The 21,153-nt window shown below is 41.5% G+C and overlaps 1 protein-coding gene across 2 annotated transcripts; it reads right to left on the bottom strand.

The window, feature by feature from the left end:
* Positions 1-211: 211 nt before the first annotated feature.
* Positions 212-20,183, bottom strand: LOC306734894 (endophilin-A1-like; the record flags this gene model as incomplete). 2 transcript variants are annotated; one of them, XM_079216302.1, is made up of 9 exons in its annotated part: positions 212-408; positions 1,349-1,503; positions 1,595-1,698; positions 2,256-2,414; positions 2,583-2,716; positions 3,519-3,662; positions 3,740-3,812; positions 4,781-4,849; positions 20,139-20,183. In XM_079216302.1, the coding sequence occupies 9 exons, from the start codon at positions 20,181-20,183 to the stop codon at positions 212-214; spliced, it is 1,080 nt and encodes a 359-aa protein (XP_079072428.1). The 2 variants fall into 2 exon arrangements, with proteins under 2 accessions (XP_079072428.1, XP_079072429.1); XM_079216303.1 differs by having other exon boundaries at positions 1,373-1,503.
* Positions 20,184-21,153: the final 970 nt, after the last annotated feature.

Here is a 21,153-nt window from a genome sequence, read left to right as displayed (position 1 = left end):
TCTTTTCATTCTTCTCCTCCTCTAATCACCGTCCTACCGCCTCGTCTCATCCACCCCCATCGCCATCATTTCATCGTTTTGTGAAAGCAGAATTGCACAGAAGCACAGAAGAAGAAGAAGTAGAAGGAGGGCGTGGTTTTGTAGTTTAAGCAAGTACAGGCTGTTTTTCCCCCCCCCGGGGTGTCTTGGTTGAGGGGTCATTGGCGGGATCCTAATGAGGGAGCGGCACCAGGATATCCACGTAGTTGATGGGGAAGAAGCCCGACTGCCCGTTGATCATGCCCTCGTACCAGTTGTCATCGATCTGATTGGTCAGGGTAATGACGTCGCCCTCTTTGAAGCCCATCTCGCCTTCGTTCTCTGGTTCAAAGTCGTAAAGCGCTCGGCAACAGGGCTGGTCCAATGGGGCTGTGACGGGACGGACACAAGAGGTGTAAGAGCTGTAAATGTAGTTGTCATATTTAAAGTTTCTACAAGGCGACAAACTCTGTACCTTGCACACATTCCTTAGAGCTGAATTCTCTCTATTGACCACCAGGGGGCGACTCCTCTGGTTGTATAGAAGTCTATGATTCATGTGTTAAAGCTGCATTCTCTCTACTGACCACCAGGGGGCGACTCCTCTGGTTGTATAGAAGTACATACTTCATGTGTTAAAGCTGCATTCTCTCTACTGACCACCAGGGGGCGACTCCTCTGGTTGTATATACGTCTATGCTTCATGTGTTAAAGCTGCATTCTCTCTACTGACCACCAGGGGGAGACTCCTCTGGTTGTATAGAAGTCTATGCTTCATGTGTTAAAGCTGCATTCTCTCTACTGACCGCCAGGGGGCGACTCCACTGGTTGTATATACGTCTATGCTTCATGTGTTAAAGCTGCATTCTCTCTACTGACCACCAGGGGGAGACTCCTCTGGTTGTATAGAAGTCTATGCTTCATGTGTTAAAGCTGCATTCTCTCTACTGACCACCAGGGGCGACTCCTCTGGTTGTATATACGTTTATGCTTCATGTGTTGAAGCAGGACTGGAGGTTGCCGCCTTGTTGCAAAGAACCAAGATGGCGACAGACATAAAACTAAATGCCGACGCCCTAAAACCAAGATGGCGACTATAAATAGATGCCTAAAATTTAAGCTTCAAAACCTTCGTCCACAAATCGTCCACAAATCAATGGGTCCACTTCTTTTTTTACAGTGGATGGTATTTACCTTTAACGTCTAACTGAGCTGAGGTTTAGTTAACTGCTTTGTAGAATTATGTGCATCTCTTGCTTCCTTGTGCACAGTTTGATGAGAAGATGAAGTCCATAACCGTTTTGGTTTGGTCAAGCACTCATTCACCAACAAAGAACATCATCCGGCTCTGTACCTGGTGATTTTCCGGGCGATTTGGTCGAGTGTATCCCGCCGTTGTGGCTCTCGCTGGGGGGCAGCAGCTCCAGGGCCGTTCGTGGTTTCGGAGTGTACTCCTTCCTCGGTTTAGCGGACACTTCTTTTATCCTGGAGGGCCAGAAAACAAATAAAAGTGTGTGTAGCCACCATCTTTTTCTGTTGGTTTACTTTCATCACAGGTAGGCACACGGATCAATACCTGTCCTCCATCTTACTGGAGAGCTGTTGGAGGATTTCGGCAGAGCGGCTGTGGTATTCCAACTGAGCTTGAACCAATGCTGCCAGCTGGCTCACCTGCTCTATCTGCAACACACACACACACGCACACACACACACACACACACACACACACACACACACACACACACACACACACACACACACACACGCAGTGAACAGGTTGTGCTGTTTTCCAACAGCACAACCTGTTCTGTACCCATGCTGGGCCCGGGTCTGGCTTGGCACACCACGCTCAGGATCGCTGAGTAAAAACACGGATTCATTGTGGTTTAAAAAGGAGGTCCAGTCTGGTTCAAATTCTGTTTCCAATATCAGACTATTTCGCTTTTTTTCAGTCTGTAAACATACATTTTTTGTCACATTTACTAAACGCTCAACGCAGTCAAACTACATGGAAGTCGACTGAAAAAATAGTTCTTTGCAAACACACTTGATGATTTCAGCTTTTTAAATGTAAAAATGTGCTGCTGTTCGTCCTCTTACAGTGTAGTGCATTGAATATATTTGTGTTTTGACTGCTTGTTGGACAAAACAAGACATTTGATCAATTACTCTGGATAATAATTGGCAGATTCATTGCCTATGAAAATGACACAGACAGACACGACACAAGTCCTCACGTCGCTCTCCAGCAGGTTGAACATGCTCTGCTCCGCGATCTCTTTGCTCTCGTCGAACTTCTCCAGCGCCTGTTTGAGTTCATCGTCCTGGCCTTTGCCCTGGCGCTTCTTCTTGTAGTCAAAGTCCAGACGGCGGCCCTCCATCTTCTTCAGGTGGTGCTGCAGTGGAAGGACAACAAGACGTGAGGGGAGCGGAAGAAAAAATGTCTGAGACCTTTTAGGTTTTGTCTAGTAAGCTCCTATGCGGCATCTGCAACATGCAATCTAACTCACTCCAATACGTTTGCATTGGAAACCAATGGAGCCAATAACCGCCGTTTTACTCACCTGTATCTCTTTGAGGTCTTTGTCGTGGAGGTTCTGCAGGGGGTCGATGAAGTTCTGTTTGACCTCCATGTCCAGAGCGTCCTTCACCTCCCCGAGCTCCTTCATCGCCTCGCTGGCATCGATCAGCGACAAACCTGAGATCAACGGGTTGACGGGATGAAGGGAAAATAGAGAGAGAGAAATATCTGTGAATTGTTTCCTCATAGATGTTGTGTGACTTTCCGTTGGAGCACTTCAATCATCAGTACAAAAGAGCTAAAGAAAAAATACATTTTATAATATATAGTTCAAATCAATTTAGCTTGAGTGCTGCAGGAATCCTAAAACCAGGAAATGAGTTAGAACGTCCTATTCCCTCGTCTCAAATTCAATGTTCTTTTAATTTTGTATATGTTTTTGGTTTGTTGCTTGAAATAAGATCTGTGTTCAACACAATTAGAAGAGATTTCAACATTTAGTTCTCTTATATAGGTCAGTAAATAGTCAATTTAGAAGCTTTTAAAGTGTCTCAATGAGACGACTAAGCGTCCTCACTAGAACACTAGTTCCTTATAGCCTAACGTTAGCTTTTCTTCTTCTGCTGATTGCATTCACGCTTCAAACACCATTGAAGTGGTGTTAATTTGTGAAGATCATCTTGAGGAACAAAACGTGTAGGTATCATAAATGAGATTACGTTCTGCAATAATCCCAAAACCAATGGAAGAATCCCCATTGGCTTTTTTTTAACAAAGTGCGATACTAACTTCCTGTTTGGCCTAAAAAAACACATCATCGCTGGAGCAATTGAGTCACACTGAAAACTGTGAATACCAGAAGAGCTGAACACACAACTCTATATTTACATCCAGACAACAACAAAAGCCGAACCACCTCTAAACTACCAGCACTTTGTTGATATCGTAGCACCCTAGATGTGTGCACATTCCCACTTACCGAAGCTGGATTCCTCCCCTAACTCCCGTCCAAACCTTTGCATGGCGTCTCCCAGGACGCTCTCGGCCTGCGGGTACCCGGGTCCCTTTTCCTGCCCGCGGATCTTTGACATGGTGTTGATCATGCTCAGCTTGGCTCTGGATGCTGCAGGGCGGCGAGGGGAAGATCGTGAGTGACTGGTTGTACTCTACATGCGGAGGCCGTCAGTGTGCGTTTGATACCTGGATTTGGTTGCAGGTACTCTGTAGTTTTGGTCATGATGTCCAACACCGCTCTGCTGGTGACGTCCACCTTCTGCAGAGGAAAAGCACATCAGGGACATCGTGAGAGACGGGCATGTGAACCAACTTCACATTGATTAAATTTAGGTATTTATATACGTTGATAGATGAGAAGCAAGTCGCTCTTTAGTGAAGGTAAATACATATTTTGGGAAATACATTCATTTGCATTCAGGCAGAGTTAGATGAATAGATTGATAGATTGATACCACTCCCACATTTTCTGTTATGAAACTCCAACCAGCTGCGGGTTAGCTTAGCTTAGCATGAAGACTGAAAATGGGGGGAAACAGGTAGCCTGGCTCCGTCAACTAAATCCACATACACAACCAACCAAAAGATCACCAGCTAACAATCTTATCGGTTTTATGCACAAAAAAAGTTTTACAAGCAATGCGCCAGACTCTTGATGCTAAGCTAAGCTAACTGACTGGCTAAAGTGAAGCAATCGACTCGGAAAACTGCTTCTCTGCAAAAAAAATCTTTTAACTACACTGAGGTTTTTACTGTGAAGCAGCTGCAGTGTTAAAGCCAAGTGACAACATGTGTTTTATTTATTTATATATATATATATATATATATATATATATATATATATATATATATATATATATATATATATATATATATATATATATATATATCATATATATTGATTACTAATATTGATTGATATTGAAAAGGCAAAACATCTTACTAAAAGAAAACATATTTTCGGCATGTTTATTAAGTCCTAATTGATGTGAAAACAAGAAAAACAAGAAAAAACACAATATTTAATGTGAAATAACCTTTTAAGTGTTTTAACTTGTAGCTGTTTTTTGCTGTTTTTAGGGTATTTAAGATGTAAAACAAAACATTTTAACAGAAATGTGACCGTGGTGCAGAAATCAATTCATAGCATTTATTATTTTTAATGTACTGCAATGGTTTGATATATATGAGGTTTGGAGTTGTAGTGAACAAAAAAGAAAGATTTACCTTTTCCATTTCTTTAAAGTCATCATCTAGCTTGGTTCCTTCCGCCCCTCCAACCTTCTCACTGACTTTCTGGAAACAGGAAACAAAGAAAGACTTTCATGTTTTGAACCCACCGTGAGAGAAGAAGAAAGAGAGGATACTCACATAAAAGCTGTCGAATCTCTTCATCATATTTTATGAATTGATGCCACAACACTTACATACTATGTGTTAATTGTTGTAGAAGAAGTATTCAGATCATTCACTGCAGTAAAAGTAGTAATACCACAAATAAAAGTCCTGCATTTAAAACTTTACTTAAAGCTACTACAAGGAACTTATATTTAGTGTTGATTCTGGCGGTCCCTGTGGACAGAAGCGGTAGTGTTGCCGAGCACCAGAGTCCCTTTAGAAAACATAGGTCAAAGGTTCCTCACAGTCTCTTTAAGTAAAAGTGTTATTAGCTAAATGCAGTTAAAGTCAGTGTTTTACTATCATAGCATCATCGCCGACCTGTGAGAAACACGTATCTCTAAACAGTCAACTTCTCCTGAGATACAGTGGAGTAAACAAAGAGGCGCACAGGCATCGTGATTGCATTCAGACTTCACAACCTCCGCTCTGCTGCAGCTCGTCCTTGTGAAATGCTGCAGAGTGACACCTCTCGCTTTCTAATCACCTCGGGTTGCAGGAGAGGAGGACACACACACAGGAGGACACACACACACACATACTAGTGCATCATATATATATATATATATATATATATATATATATATATATATATATATATATATATATATATATATATATATATATCAATGCGTTCATACAGAGCACTGCAGAGACGGAGAAATTCACACAGAGATTTCCACTTTGGACAGTAGCTGCATGAATAATGCTGCAGTTCATGATAATTATAATAAAAATAGCGGCTTTTAAATCTGGCTAATTTACATATGCAGCATATTGTAACTGTTTTTCCCCCATAGAAAAGCCAAAGGTTGAACTGTGAGGGTTGTGTAACATGTTAATTGAGGTTGTACTTGATTTGAGTGTTTTCATTTTACAGTACTTATTCATTATATTCATTTTACTGGAATATACATTTTTTACTTACTATTTTACTGACAAATATCACTGAATAAAGTACCTCTGAGATATGACAAGTATAACTGTGCCACTAAAGGTAAGAACATTTAGATCATAATACTTCTGTAACTTTACTTCAAATTACTACGAGGAACTTTCGTTGTTAGTAGTCTTTGTCGCCCCCTGTGGACTAAAGTGGTAGTGTCTCCGAGCAGCAGGGTCCCTTTAGAAAACCTCTCAATTTAACGCTATGTGTGTGTGTGTGTGTGTGTGTGTGTGTGTGTGTGTGTGTGTGTGTGTGTGTGTGTCAGATCTCACACGTCATGAAACTAACAAAGCATGCAAACAAAAGACATAATCGTGTTTATGTAACCGCGTACACACCTGAGCGACTACGTGTGTGTGTGTGTGTGTGTGAGAGAACATGCTTTAATGAAAGAGACATAGACATGTGTGTGTGTGTGTGTGTGTGTGTGTGTGTGTGTGTGTGTGTGTGTGTGTGTGTGTGTGTGTGTGTGTGTGTGAGTGAGAGAGGCGAGAACAGTAATGAAAAAAAAGGCGCATGAAAAACAAAAACAAAAGGCTACCAAAAGTGAGGAGAGACAGTTAAGGAGGAAGATGCAGTTGCCATGGAGACAAGCATCGAACTGGGTTTCCAGTACCACACACACACACACACACACACGCACACACACACACACACAAACACACTGAGGAACACAGTCTGGTTGACACACTGTTACATAACTCTCATCTATACCGTTTCACCATCTCTTCACACCACCAACGAGACGTTGCCTCCACGCGGCTCTCAACATGGCGGCGGCTAGCAGCTAGCGGTGCTAACGGGGACCACGTCTTACATGAAGACACGCCGCTTACATGAAGCTTCTTCAGGTTCATACTTGTAGTTTGGGTTTCTACGAGAACTCGTGGTGGGTTTGAACGCACCATGAAGTCACTCAAGGGAACCTCCATAGCAGAGCCCTGCGGCTCATTCACGAAAACACAGCAGCTGTTGGTGTCACCGTTTAGTGAGCGTTCCTCCTGCCGGTGATCTCCAGTCTCACAACAGATTCCTGAGTAGAAAGCATCAACGCAGAATCTCCAGATGGCACTTCTACTTTTTTACTGAATCCAGGCCGATGAGGATCGGCAGCGAAACCTTTTTCCACACTATGATGGTTGAACTGTGGTCACATGACTCCCTTTTTGAAAATGTTACAAAAAAAAAAAAAAGATCAATACCCGACGTGTGTGTATCAGTATAAATATCGACTCTGTCTCCGTCTCTTTAAGAGTTTTGCAAAAGCTTTAAAGTTTCGGCGACATTATCCGCACGACAAAAGAAAACCCAAATTTGTCCCATGGGTGCTGGCAGTGGAAGTCATTTAACATGTTTAAAACACACACACACACACACACATCCACACACACACACACACACACACACACACACACACACACACACACGCACTAACAAAAAACCCATCTGTTCCTCCCCCACTTTTGCCTTTTTGTTGTTTTTTTGCCACTCTTCCTCCTCCAGTTCTATATTTTCTCCAACCTCCTCCATTTCTTGCTCACTTGTCCTCACTCCTTCCACGTATTCCCTTCCCTCTCCCTTCTTCTCTGTCCACATCTCACATTCAAGTGGCTGACAGCGAGGAGGTCACAGGTCACAGCCGATGCAGCAGATATCCTCCTCGTCTCCAGCGGACATGGATCCGGCGAGGAGGAGGAATCAGAGGCTAGAAATAAGAACCGGGGACGAGAAGCTTTGGCAGCCGGAGTCGGTTCATCTATCAGTCTGAACGGCTGCCAAAACACTCAAGACGCCATCTTGGACTCGAGATGGATTAAAGGTGGGATTGATGACCAGCTCAGGCGATTTATCCAACATGCAATACCCAATCTCACTGTGCCATTAATATTCATGAACCTCAATTACCCAGAAATCACCTTCAAGCGACAGAGTTTTCCTGCGTTCCAAGGCAGAGCTTGTTGGCTCTGAAGTTGTGGTGCTTTCAGGGGCTCAAACAGAAAAACAGAAGCATGGACGCTGCAGCATCAGAGCCCAGTTTCAACCACTTTGATGCGATTCTTGTAAATACTTGTGGAGTCGAACAGAAACTGCTGAGCCGAGAAAAGTCAACAGTTCCTCCAAATGTTTTACCGTTGAACTGTTTTCATGCACTTTCTTCAATTTGTGCACAGCTGCAAATCCCGGAAAAAAAGGGAAATATGTTTGCCGATAAAGACTAAATACAACAACGTGCACACACTCACACAGTTTTGTCCAGTTGGTTTGAGCTTTACACGTCAGTCAGCTGATTTTCAGTCTGAATTTCTTAGTTTTTTATAAGAACTAAAGGATGAGCTCCCTCTTCCTCTTCCTCCAGGAGACATTGAACTACTCTTTTCTGATCTTTGGAAAGCAGAATTATCACATCTTGGGAAGAAGGTGAAGAGGTTGAGCTGTCGGCGATGCTGCTGTTGCCTGTCGGTTGCATCACCTGCTTCATGCAGATAAAGTCAGATGGAGAATCCTGCGGTTCTACTTGAACATGACGTCCAGTGCAGCTTTAACGGGATTCAAAGGATGTAACAATCACCTGGATTCTGCTTCGCTTCACATTTTACATCTGAAAAAGGTGTCAAAGTCTTTGTCTTGGAGCCAGGCTTCTCCACACGGTCCATTTATTATAATAGCAGCGAGGAGGGTGACTTCATCAGAGCCAGAGGATGAGAACGTTCAGAACCCCAAACATCAGCTTCCTAAATCAGAGGAATTATGACAAGTTACTCCTCAGAGAGGAAATGTGAGACGCAGCAGATATTTGATTACGAGAGAGAGAGAGAAAGAGAGAGAGAGAGAGAGAGAGAGAGGTTTAGTCCTGCAGTAAATCAGAGGGAAAGACAGAGAGCCAACATAATACGACAGCGATAGCTTTCATGTCGGGCTACAAATCAGTGTGAGGAGATAAAAGAACATTTAAAGAGACAGAAAGAGAGAAAACGTGACTCATGAAACAAACCTGCATGTACTCTGTATGTAGACGTCAGTAAAAGGTGTTGTTATCTTGACCGCGTTGTCATCCAGTCTCAATATGCCAATCGACCCTTCACTAAGTCCCGCCCCTGGAAAACAGACGGGCCAATCACAGCGTGGCATCGACCAGCTCTGACCAGCCCGGCTCAGCTCCATAGAGTCTTATATGTAGAACCGTTAGCAGAGTACGCTAGCACGTCTTTAGTGAATTGTCGATTAGTCAAGAAGCATGACGGAGTCGCGTTGCTTTATGGTTTCTGCTTCTTTGCACCAAAATTGGGGCTTTTTGTCGGGCAGCTGCAAACAGAACATTTAAGTAGCAGTTGTATGCTTTTCTTTTTAAAGCTCATGTCCTGCATTTACCGTAGATGAACGTTGCCTATTTACAAATCCAGCAGCGACAGAACATGCGGAATTCATTGGGAGTCTTTGTGTAACATTCACTCTCTTTTAGCTCCGTCTTTGGTCTCCACCGACTCCGGAGGAAAACCTATGTCTCTTTCAGCTCCTCAATGCTCCACCTTGTTCCCTCACTTTAAATGGGAGTGAACGGTGAGCGTATCAGAGCTGGTTTGCCTTTCGATCGGCATTGATTCCCACCTGCATTATCCAAGATATCCAGATAAAGGTTGCACCTTGATACCAGATGGAAATCGGGCCTGAAGTCGGTATTTTACACACCTTTGAGTGTGAACCACAGAACCACCGATTCAATCCAGAAGTTAGTTGCTGGATTTTTGTTTCTCCCATTAAAATATCTAATGTAAAGGTCGTCAATGCACACGTTCTTCTCCTGAAAGACGGTAAAGAAAGCTCGCCAGCTCGGCTCCCAGCGTGAAGCTACTTTTACAAGTTACCACACCGACTCATCCTTCTTTTATCGGCCCCCGGAAGACGAACCCGAAACATAAAAGTGACTCGAGAGAACGCATGAGACGGGAATGAAAAGGATGCAAGAAATAAACAACAAGCCCAGAAGCATCGGCCTTTCTTTCAGAAACAACAAAGCGAGACTGTGCAGCTCTTTAGGGCCGAAGGAGACGTGGTTTATAGTTCTCAGAGTCCTCTCAGGACATTACATCCCCTTTACTACATCTGATCCCTAAAACCTCTTTGGGCTCAGAATCTGCTGCCTGCGAGCCGATAACTGGATCAAACGGACGGACGCGATTGATCTGAAAGGAACACCGAGTGCAGACGAGGGGAAGATCCGGATGGTGAGAGCAAGAGAGACGAAAGAGAGAAAATAGGAGGTGAAGAAGACCGGAGGAGGAGAGGACGCCCAGTAAAGAAGAAGGAACATTGGGGATGATTACACGGCGTTCTCAGGACTCTGCAGATACACACGAACTGTCGGGGGCAACACCAACACTCATGCATTATTAACAACAACGGAGGAAGAAGAGGAGGAAGAGGAGGACGCAACTGCAGCGATATATACGAAGAGACGGCTCACACTTGGAGTCGGTTAATACGTGAGGTGTAAATCACCGCTGAGCGGGGAAGTGAGAGGTCTGTTGGGGAAGACGCTCCTCTGGGAGTCACGCTGAGGCCCGATCCATTCCTGATCAATAACTAGTTCATAAACAATGAGCCACGAGGGCCGGAGATCAGAACGGCTCCAGATCTCTGCAGCACACTAGTGTTTAAAATATTTTAACTTTACAGGAATGACTCCAAAATCAGAAATAATAAGAATATTTCTGTGTCACTGAATCTCTCTGACTGGTAACAAGCTTCAGTAGCTTTTAGTGTTGTGTGTGTGAAAATCAGTTATATAACAGTGGTCACTTCCTACTATTATTCCAGCAGAATCTTCTCAGAAGGATTCGACTCGCCACCAACCTCCATCCAATTATCTGTATTTAAAGAAACAAAATCGGAAAATGTGTTTATTTGAGTCATTATTTCCATCGAACCAACCAGGCGATGACTTGTACATCAGGGGTCATTTACTAGTGATATTAGCAGAATCATCTAAGAGGGGTTTGACTTGACTCGCCACCAACCAAACTCCATGCAAGTTTTGGTGCATTCAAAAATTCAAAAATTAAAGGAATTTCTAAATTATATTTACATAATATGTTTAATTTCCTCCCGGTGCGTTTGTGACGATGTGGTTATATAAAAGGGGTCACATGATACTACTGTAATGCACACACACACACACACACACACAAAGAATGTCACATTGCGCTCAGTGACTCAGTGGTGGGTAAAAGTGTGAAAAATAAAAAGGCGAGAAAAAGGGTGACAAAGAAGATTAAAAGCCAAAGAAGAGATAAATAAAATAAGATGTCGAGCACCAAGAGATGAGATGTTCAGGCTGACAAAGAAAAGGCAAAACATCCACTCGTGTTTTTCACATCATAAATCCGAGAGTTATCAGAGTTATCAGAGTTATCAGTTATCAGCGTGGAGCTGCTGGGAGTCACAGGCTGTGAAATGACTGTTTGTGCTGGCGGGGGAGGGGATCAGGGAACACTGTCAAAGTCAGGGAGATAACTGATCAGCTGCTTCATCATGAGAAACACAATCATGGGTTTTACCAGCAGAACCCAGAGCCTTCTGGGGGAACTTCCTACGGCGAAGAATAACCTCAAATCACTTTTTAACGGAATAATCCGCTCCTCTTTCATGTGAGTAACCAGGCTCTCCACATCTCCAGAGACTCCTTTTCACAGTTCATAACGTTGCACTCCTCAAGGCGGAAATAACCATATATTCACTTTTCGGTCCCACTTTTTTTACAGCCACTATTCTACGATTCAATGCACTTTATTGTCCCCAGTGGGAAATCCGTCTTGGACTCAAATGCTGCACACACGTGATATGATCGCGTCTCATCTTTAGATCTGCCTCCATGGAAGTCAATAAAAGCACATATTGCACGACCCCTCTCGTCATACCATGAATCTATTGCATGACCTCCGCCGGAGTTGCGACGCCAGCATTATAGAAAAAAACTAACACCATGAGGTCGAATCCCTCCAAAGAATATTTTCACTCACCGCCAACCCCATACAATTGTATGTGCATTTAAAGAAAAGTTGAAAATCCATAATTGAATGTATTCATTAAGAAAGGTACGGTGGGTTTATTGGCAGATATTGAACATATGATTCATAATTTTGAATTAAATCAGTGTTTTGCGTTTTCCTTAGTTTAGAGAAAGCCGAGAACGAGAGCCTTTTGCATTTTTAAGTTAGTAGTATTAAAGTATTAAAAACGGGCCCCGGTGCTGAATAACTAGATCGCCATAGAAGCCAAATGCTTTATCAACACATCTGTGAACATGTAGACGAAAGTGAAACCTAAATCAGTCGGACACTTTGTTTACACAACAACAGCACGAACGATCAGCCAAAGGATTTTGTGTTACAAGTATTCAGTCATGTAGAAGAAGTGTTGATAAGAGTGGCTACTCGGTGACATTCTAAAAGATCCCTGCAGGCCACCGTAGTTCTCCGAGGGGTATTTAGTTGATTGTAACCTGCCACTAAAACGTACACACTGTCCCTTTAAGTCATATTTCCGGGAAACACTCTTTGGCTTTCTTTCTCCCGTTTTCTCGCCGATACTCAAATGCAAAGATTGACACCACTCTTATAACATTAAGCTTGTTAGCTTAGCATAACGCCTGGAATCAGCTACCTGCTATTCTGGCGCTGTCCAAGATGTGTGTACCTTTACACATCTGCTCAATTAGCCAGGCGCCCCGTTACATTAATCACATTGCAGACACGGGGACGTTTCCCCATCCATGATCCCGACTCCGACTCCACCGCTTTAAGAGAGGATGGCGTTCAGAGTGTGCGAGCGCTGCCGGAGCAGAGAGGCAGCTCTTCAGGATTGATGAGGCAATATAACAAAACGCCCAGCAAAGAGACAAACGCGGTTACAGAAGGCGGCCGTAATGTAGACGAACGCTCCGAGCTCGGCCTTCGAAGAGCAGCGCAGGGAGCGGTGACGTGGGTGGGATGGTGACGGTGATAACTTTAGTATGCACGGCAGCTCGGCAATATGTTCACTGCGTCTTCATAATGTGACCGAAAACACACAAACACACACACACATGAAGAGAGGGGGGACAACAAAGAGCAAGAGAAAGGAATTTGAAATGAAAGGGAGGAATGGAAGAGGAATTGCTGGTTTTATCTCCTCTGTTGTGGATCGATGTTCTTGTTCGAGAAGATTTATAGTCTGTGCACACACACACACACACACACACACACACACACACACACACACACACACACACACACACACACACACACACACCTCTGATATCTTTCGAGGCGGCAGGACCATCGCCATCAGCATCATTGTGTCCATTTAGCTGCCAAATAGGGCTTTTATTTTGAAGGGGGTCGAACAACTATCTGGAGTATAAGACGCATAATATTGTAAGGTTGCATAAAGTGTGTAAAGACAGACAAACACTTATGAATATCCGTTGGAAAAATTGTTGAAACTCTGATTTAATGTTGTGATGCTGTTAAAGAAAGTATTGATGGAATTTTTTTAATATAGTTATTCACTAAATCTGTTCATTTTTTTGCAGCTCAGTGACTTACAGAATATTAATTTAAAGATTGTTTTTGCTGATATGGTTATTAACACTTTTCTTGTAATAGAGTAAAACCTTGTTAATCTCCGCCCGTTACCTGCAGGCAGTCTTTTCAAAATAAACTTCCGTTTAGGTTTTCGGTGACAAAAACCCAATAAAAGGTCGTCAATTTAGGTTAAGATCATTTCAGTACCAATAAACTTCACTTTTCGCCAGATATCATACGACATGATACGATATATAAAAGTTTTACCACCGCCTCGACCTGCAAGAAGCTCTTCACGAGCAATTATATGATATACAAACATTGATAAACCATTTGTTTTCTCCATAATGTCAGAACAATATACAAATATCCCTGTCGTGCTATTGATTTTAGGCTCCGCCCCCTGCTGTTCAAACCGACCAATGAGAGTGTTTCTGCCTCGATGAACAAAAACAACAAGCGTTCATTGGCCTTCGAAAGGCGGAGATGACACGAGAAGCTGCCGGAGGTCAAAGGTCAACGGGGAGTCTCTCTCTCTCTCTCTCTCTCTCTCTCTCTCTCTCTCTCTCATCAATTATTGAGAGAGTTAACCAGAGCACAATGCTGTGTGTGTGTGTGTGTTTGCCACGACAACACAGTGAGGGTTTTGGTGTGTTTGATCAGGAAGCAACAGAGATGCAAGCTGATACATATATATACACATACATACACACATATATATATATATATATATATATATATATATATATATATATAATATATATCTGTATTGTATGTACTCTTCATCTTCTCCTCATCCCATTATCTCTATATTTTTAACTGTAGTTATTTTATTTGAGCTTTCTTTATTTAGCTTTTATTGTAAAAAAAGTGTTCTTTCTTTCCTTCTTCCCTCCTTCCTGTCAATCACCTTGTAGCTCCGCCCCTAAAGCATCCCCTGCTTTATGGTCTGTTTGACTCTAAATGACCATAATTTACTAAATGAACATCATGCTGTATTGAAGAAGACTTGAAACTAGAGATTGAGACATAAACTCATGTTTACAATGTTTACTGAGGGAATACATCAAGAGAAGTAGAGTCATTTATATAGACTTCTATACAACCAGAGGAGTCATCCCCTGGTGGTCGGGAGAGAGAATGCAGCTTTAACATATGGAACATATACTTCTATACAACCAGAGGAGTCGCCCCCCTGGTGGTCAGGAGAGAGAATGCAGCTTTAACACATGAAGCATAGACTTCTATACAACCAGAGGAGTCACCACCTGGTGGTCAGAAGAGAGAATGCAGCTTTAACACATGAAGCATATACTCATATACAACCAGAGTACTTCTATACAACCAAAGGAGTCGAGGAGTTAACTGAGAAATACACAAATAAAAAAAACTTGAATAAAACTGCAAAGTAGACAAAATTAGGAAGTACAACTACATGACTAAAGACTTGGAGGATGTTTGGCGAATTTGCATCATCGGCAAAAAATTAACTGAGCAGATGAGAAAACAGGAAGTTGCTCTTACAAGCTTTCCTCAGTTTCTCTTCCCTTCCCTTCCCTTCTCTTCTTTATGCACATCTGATCATTTCTCTCTCTCTCTCTCTCTCTCTCTCTCTCTCTCTCTCTCTCTCTCATGTTTTATTCAGCCAGGTAAGACCGAGGTGTCTCATTTCCTGCCCCCGCTGGCAGCCATCTTGGTCTCAGGGCCGCTGTGACTGAGCGGCTTCAAGCTGCCGCCACTCGCTCGCCTCAGGGTTTTTTCCCATCATCCATCCATGAAAACACAACAGCCACTCGTATAAAAACACACATGCTGAGATGTGTCCTACATTTACGGTCTCGGCGGACAGGAAGTTGGCGTTCGTATCAAGTTGTAATGTTCCCATGGCTCCTCAATGCTCACAGCTGATTGGCCGAGGTCACGTCGACAACCAATGAGCACAAATCAGGCCCGATGACTTTTATCCTCCAGGACATACCAAATAATAAACACTGCACTCAGAAAACAGAGATTATCCCGGTTCACTGTCAGTCAGGTTTGTGTTAAAGAGAAGAATTTCTACTTAAACAAATACATGATACGTTTTGTTATAACAGAAACTGAAATATGGTATTTGCATGTCGGGCCATGTTGGAAATGTATACGTGTATACTTATTTATATACATTTTCTTAAAGCTAGAATCAATACAATTCAAGCTTTTTCATCTTTTGTTTGTTAGCATGTTTACTTGCTTCTTATTGATCTCTTAATAAATACATGCATATGTTAAAAAGGAGAACAATGCAAATGGGAATAACACATGAATAACTACACGCATGCGTACATTCAAAAAAGTTATGAATTAATTTTGAACTAAATTAAAAAATAAGTGTAACAAGTAATGAATAAAGAAACAAATACATAAATGAAACAGGAAAGTATATCAATAGGGGCAGTAATACAAGCTATTATAAAGAACGAATAATCAACTCACGTCATTTATCAATTAATTATCCATGAATGCAAATTCCGCCCTCCGTATACTGAAACTCATGTTCTGTGTTATAATGCGATATACTTTTTATGCAAAACGTCTAAGGTTCAGAGGGAAATCTGCTGCACAAAACAGGAAAAAGGCCCTTTTCTTTTCAGAATAAAAGCATTGTTTGATGGGTAATAGGAGGGTGAGAAAGATTGAACAAGAAATGAAGTCTGATCTTAGACCACAATCTTATTTTTGAAACTTAATACAAACTGCCAATGAATTTGCAGTGTGTTATTGTTCATCCCATCCATCTGTTAACCGGCACTTATTTTGAAATGCTAGCAAGTATGTATTGTGCCAGCGCTGCATATGAAATCATCTCTAATTAACCATCATCTTTGCTGCACAACATGCCCCCTCTCTTTGCATTAACGTCTGCTCTTCATTCACAGATCTATTTCGGGCCTCGCTGCTCGCCGTCACACTGTTGACATCTCAGAGCAGAAAGACGCCATCGCTTCGCATCAATCATGTGATGTGTTATTATTTTTAATTGCTCCGATGTGACGTAAGTCTACTGGATTGAGTCCATTGAGAACACAGAATCTGGATTTGTAACCTGATCAATACTTATTGGTATGCTATCGATGTATCATTCAAATATATTGTATTTCAGAATTGACAAAAAAACTAAAGCTGGGAATATTCTATATTTTTTCATAGTCTGCATTCTCTCTAGTGACCACCAGGGTTCGGGGGAGACTCCTCTGGTTGTATAGAAGTCTATGCTTCATGTGTTTAGCTGCATTGTCTCTCCTGACCACTAGGGGGCGACTTCTCTGGTTGTATAGAAGTCTATGCTTCATGTATTAAGCTGCATTCTTTCTCCTGACCACAAGGGGGTGACTCCTCTGGTTGTATAGAAGTCTAGTCTTTATGTGTTAAAGCTTTATTCTCTCTCCTGACCACCAGGGTCGACTCCTCTGGTTGCGTAGAAGTCTATGCTTCATGTGTTAAAGCTGCATTCTCTCTCCTGACCATTAGGGGGCGACTCCTCTGGTTGTATAGAAGTCTATGCTTCATGTGTTAAAGCTGCATTCTCTCTCCTAAACCAACAGGGGTGACTCCTCTGGTTGTATAGAAGTATATAATTCATGTGTTCAAGCTGCATTCTCTCTCCTGATCACCAGGGGTGACTCCTCTGGTTGTATAGAAGTCTATATAAGTGACTCTACTTCTCTCTTGATTTATTCCCTCAGTAAACATTGTAGACTTGGTAACGTTTCACAGCTCATGTCTGAGCCTGCAGGACCCAGTTCCCCTGAGGGATCAATACACATCATCTCGTCTCTTCATCTGACAAATGCAACAAATGTGCAGGAATCTTTATCCTGCTGACGGTCGGGAGCAAAGAGTACCTTAAAGAGTTCTAATGATGTTGGTGAAGCACTAAACCAACGAGTGAAATGAACAACATTTCCATTGATTTGGATTCTGACGGCTCACTTGAGGATAAACCGGAGAAAAAGGGAATTTTCTTTATTCATATTTGTTGATGCTATTGATCCTCAAAGAAATTAAGCATTATCGGCTTTGTCAGAAGTTTTTACAGACGTGCAAAACTCCTGAATTAAAGGGTTGAGAGAGTTACTTATGTCAGAGTAGCAGTTTAGTTTTTGTCTTTAACTGAAAGCGCCTTTCAATTGATCTCATAATAAAGGAAATATAAAAAGTTCCCTTTTGTCTTTAGAAAGTTTTCTTTACAGATACCATATGAATAATATGGATATATATACACACATAATATATATTAAGATATAGATTTTTTAAAACAATATAACAACATCATAAACAAACCATTTTTTGAGATTCCCTAGTTATTTAAAAAATAAAAAATATTTTCCTTAGAAAATAAATTGTGACCAAACTTCATACTGAGCACATTTCAGTGTAAAAGTAAATTCATTTTATAAGTAAAGTTGACACTGTTTCTAAATTTGGAGCTAATGGCTAACGTAAACGCAGGTCGAGTCGAGTTACATCATGATGCGTTCATGCTCCAACGTATTCTTGTAAAATGTAGTTTTTGGCGAGAAACTTGAATAAATACGTATAAATACATGTTTTCCCAACAAAATAAAAAAGTAATTAGAAAACGTTCACTAGTTCTAAGCAGATGGTAATACATCAATACAACAATAACATTGTTTATTTCCAAATCATGAACATGTTTTAAAGCAATTTGTATATATTTATGGTTATATTTGTTTAGTTTTTAGCGCATCAGATCGGTACTGCAGGTTAAAAAGAAAGATAGATGGATAAAAGGAGGGAAGACATGACAATTTAAAAAGATGGAGGGACGCTTGGTGGCTGTAGAAGAAGACGGATGTAATGATGGAGGGATAACCACGGGACTGGGGACAAGAAGGACGAATGGATGAAACGACGTCCAGAGGCTTCATACGAGGAGACGGCGGTGCGATGGAGAGATGGCATCTTTGCATTGACGTCCGTTGGCGTCTTTGCATTGGCGTCCATTGGTGTCCATTGGCGTCCATTGGCGTCTTTGCATTGGCGTCTATTGCCGTCTTTGCATTGGCGTCCATTGGCGTCCATTGGCGTCTTTGCATTGGCGTCCATTGGCGTCTTTGCATTGGCGTCCATTGGCGTCTTTGCATTGGCGTCCATTGGCGTCCATTGGCGTCTTTGCATTGGCGTCCATTGGCATCCATTGGCGTCCATTGGTGTTCATTGACGTTCATTGGCGTCTTTGCATTGGCGTCCCTTGGCGTCTTTGCATTGGCGTCTATTGGCGTCTTTGCATTGGCGTCCATTGGCGTCTTTGCATTGGCGTCCATTGGCATCTTTGCATTGGCGTCTTTGCATTGGCGTCCATTGGTGTTCATTGACGTTCATTGGCGTCTTTGCATTGGCGTCCATTGGCGTCCCTTGGCGTCTTTGCATTGGCGTCCATTGGCGTCCCTTGGCGTCTTTGCATTGGCGTCCATTGGCGTCTTTGCATTGGCTGTATTGTATTTCATCTTTTTGAGCGATGAGTCAACAGGTTTGAAGGATGAAATGAACGTGAGGGACGAGAGAGGAGCGCTGCAGGGATGGAGGGATGTTTAATTAAAAGATGAATAGAGGAGGAGGGGCAGACAGCAGGCTGCCTGAGGGATGGAGGGATGGGAGGAGGAATAGCAGAAAAGGAGCGTGAAGAAAGTTTAAAATGAGGCCAGGAGATGGAGGGGGGAGAGAGAGAGGAATATGTAAAGGGAGTCAGGGAGGAAGGAGGGATGAGGAAGGAAAATATGACGGACAGACGGGTCGATGTGAAGAAGATGAAGGGATGGAGGGAGGAGGACGGAGGGACGTGAAGACGGACGGAGGGATGTAAAGGAGGAGTGGAGGGAATTCCCTGTTGTGTGCAGCAACAGGGATCGACACACACACACACACACACACATTATGTAACAGAATATGAGGTGTGTGTGTGTGTGTGTGTGTGTGTGTGTGTGTGTGTGTGTGTGTGTGAGGGGGTATACCCTGTTACTGAATCCACCAGAAGAGGAAAAAACAGCACAAGAAACACAGATATCTTGATTTCACTATTATAGATCTGTATTATATATATATATATATATATATATATATATATATATATATATATATATAGAGAGAGAGAGAGAGAGAGAGAGAGAGAGATCACATTTCACCATGTTAGACTTGTATTTAATACATATATATATATATATATATATATATATATATATATATATATATATATATACACATATACATACATACATACATACATATAGTAAATATATAACAATTAAATATATGAACATATGTGTGAACATGAACGTGTGTATATATATATATATATATATATATATATATATATATATATATATATATATATATATATAGAGAGAGAGAGAGAGAGAGAGAGCTGTGTGAACATGAACGTGGTGTGTGTGTGTGTGTGTGTGTGTGTGTGTGTGTGTGTGTGTGTGTATAAAACCGTGATATGAAGATTTTCTTAGAATTTTAATATAAATATTATTGAATTGAATGCGGTTTCCGTACAGATATACCCAGGATGCATTGTGATACTTCGCATAGTGATGAGTATTGTGTCTCTGTACTACGTCACGCGCAGTGTTTACTCCTGTCCCGCATAAAGAAGGTTGCGTGAAGCTCTCACCTGCGTGGCTTTATGGAACTGCTTCTTCAACCCCGCGACGGACATCACTTCAGCTGCGGAGGAAACAAACTCACTGGAGCTGAATCAGATGTGGATATGAATATGAATGAAGCCTTTATGTGCAGGCTGTCCGGAGGAAAGGCATGCACGGGGGGATGTCGGTAAATCCTCCGGTGAACGGTCCCAGACGTCGATGAGTCCGTTTAGTGTGGTCAGAGTGGAGGTGGATGCAGATGATTACCCACCCAGCTGAGAGGGAGAGAGAGAGAGGGAGAGAGAGAGAAAGATCGTCTCACAGTGAGATGCATCACTCCAGTGGTAAACAGGAGCATCACAGGCAGCCTTAAATACAACTTCCTGGTTTTTTCTTACTTTCGTATTCTTACTTTAGTATTCTTACTTTAATATTTTTACTTTTTCAGAAGCTTCACTTTTATTCGTTCAGCATATTTTAAGTGCTGAGCAAGCATAGGATGCAAATTAATACAAAAAACAACAATAAGAACAGAAGAAAACTACAACAATAATTATAACAACATTAATAATAACAACAACAAATATACTACTACTATTACTAATAACAATAATAATATTAATAATAACAACAAACATACTACTACTATTACTAATAACAATAATAATATTAATAATAACAACAAACATACTATTACTAATAACAATAATAATAATAATAATAACAACAACAAGCATACTACTACTAATAATAATAACATTAATAATAACAACAACAAATATACTACTACTATTACTAATAATATTAATGATAACAACTACAAACATACTACTACTATTACTAATAACAATAATAATATTAATAACAACAACAAACATACTACTACTATTACTAATAACAATAATAATATTAATAACAACAACAAACATACTACTACTATTACTAATAACAATAGTAATATTAATCACAACAACAAACATACTACTACTACTATTACTAATAACAATAATACCATTAATAATAACAACAACAAGCATACTA

The sequence above is a fragment of the Taurulus bubalis genome, assembly GCF_910589615.1.
Source record: "Taurulus bubalis genome assembly, chromosome: 3".
Lineage (NCBI taxonomy): Eukaryota > Metazoa > Chordata > Actinopteri > Perciformes > Cottidae > Taurulus > Taurulus bubalis.
This window is presented reverse-complemented; position numbering and strand designations above follow the sequence as displayed.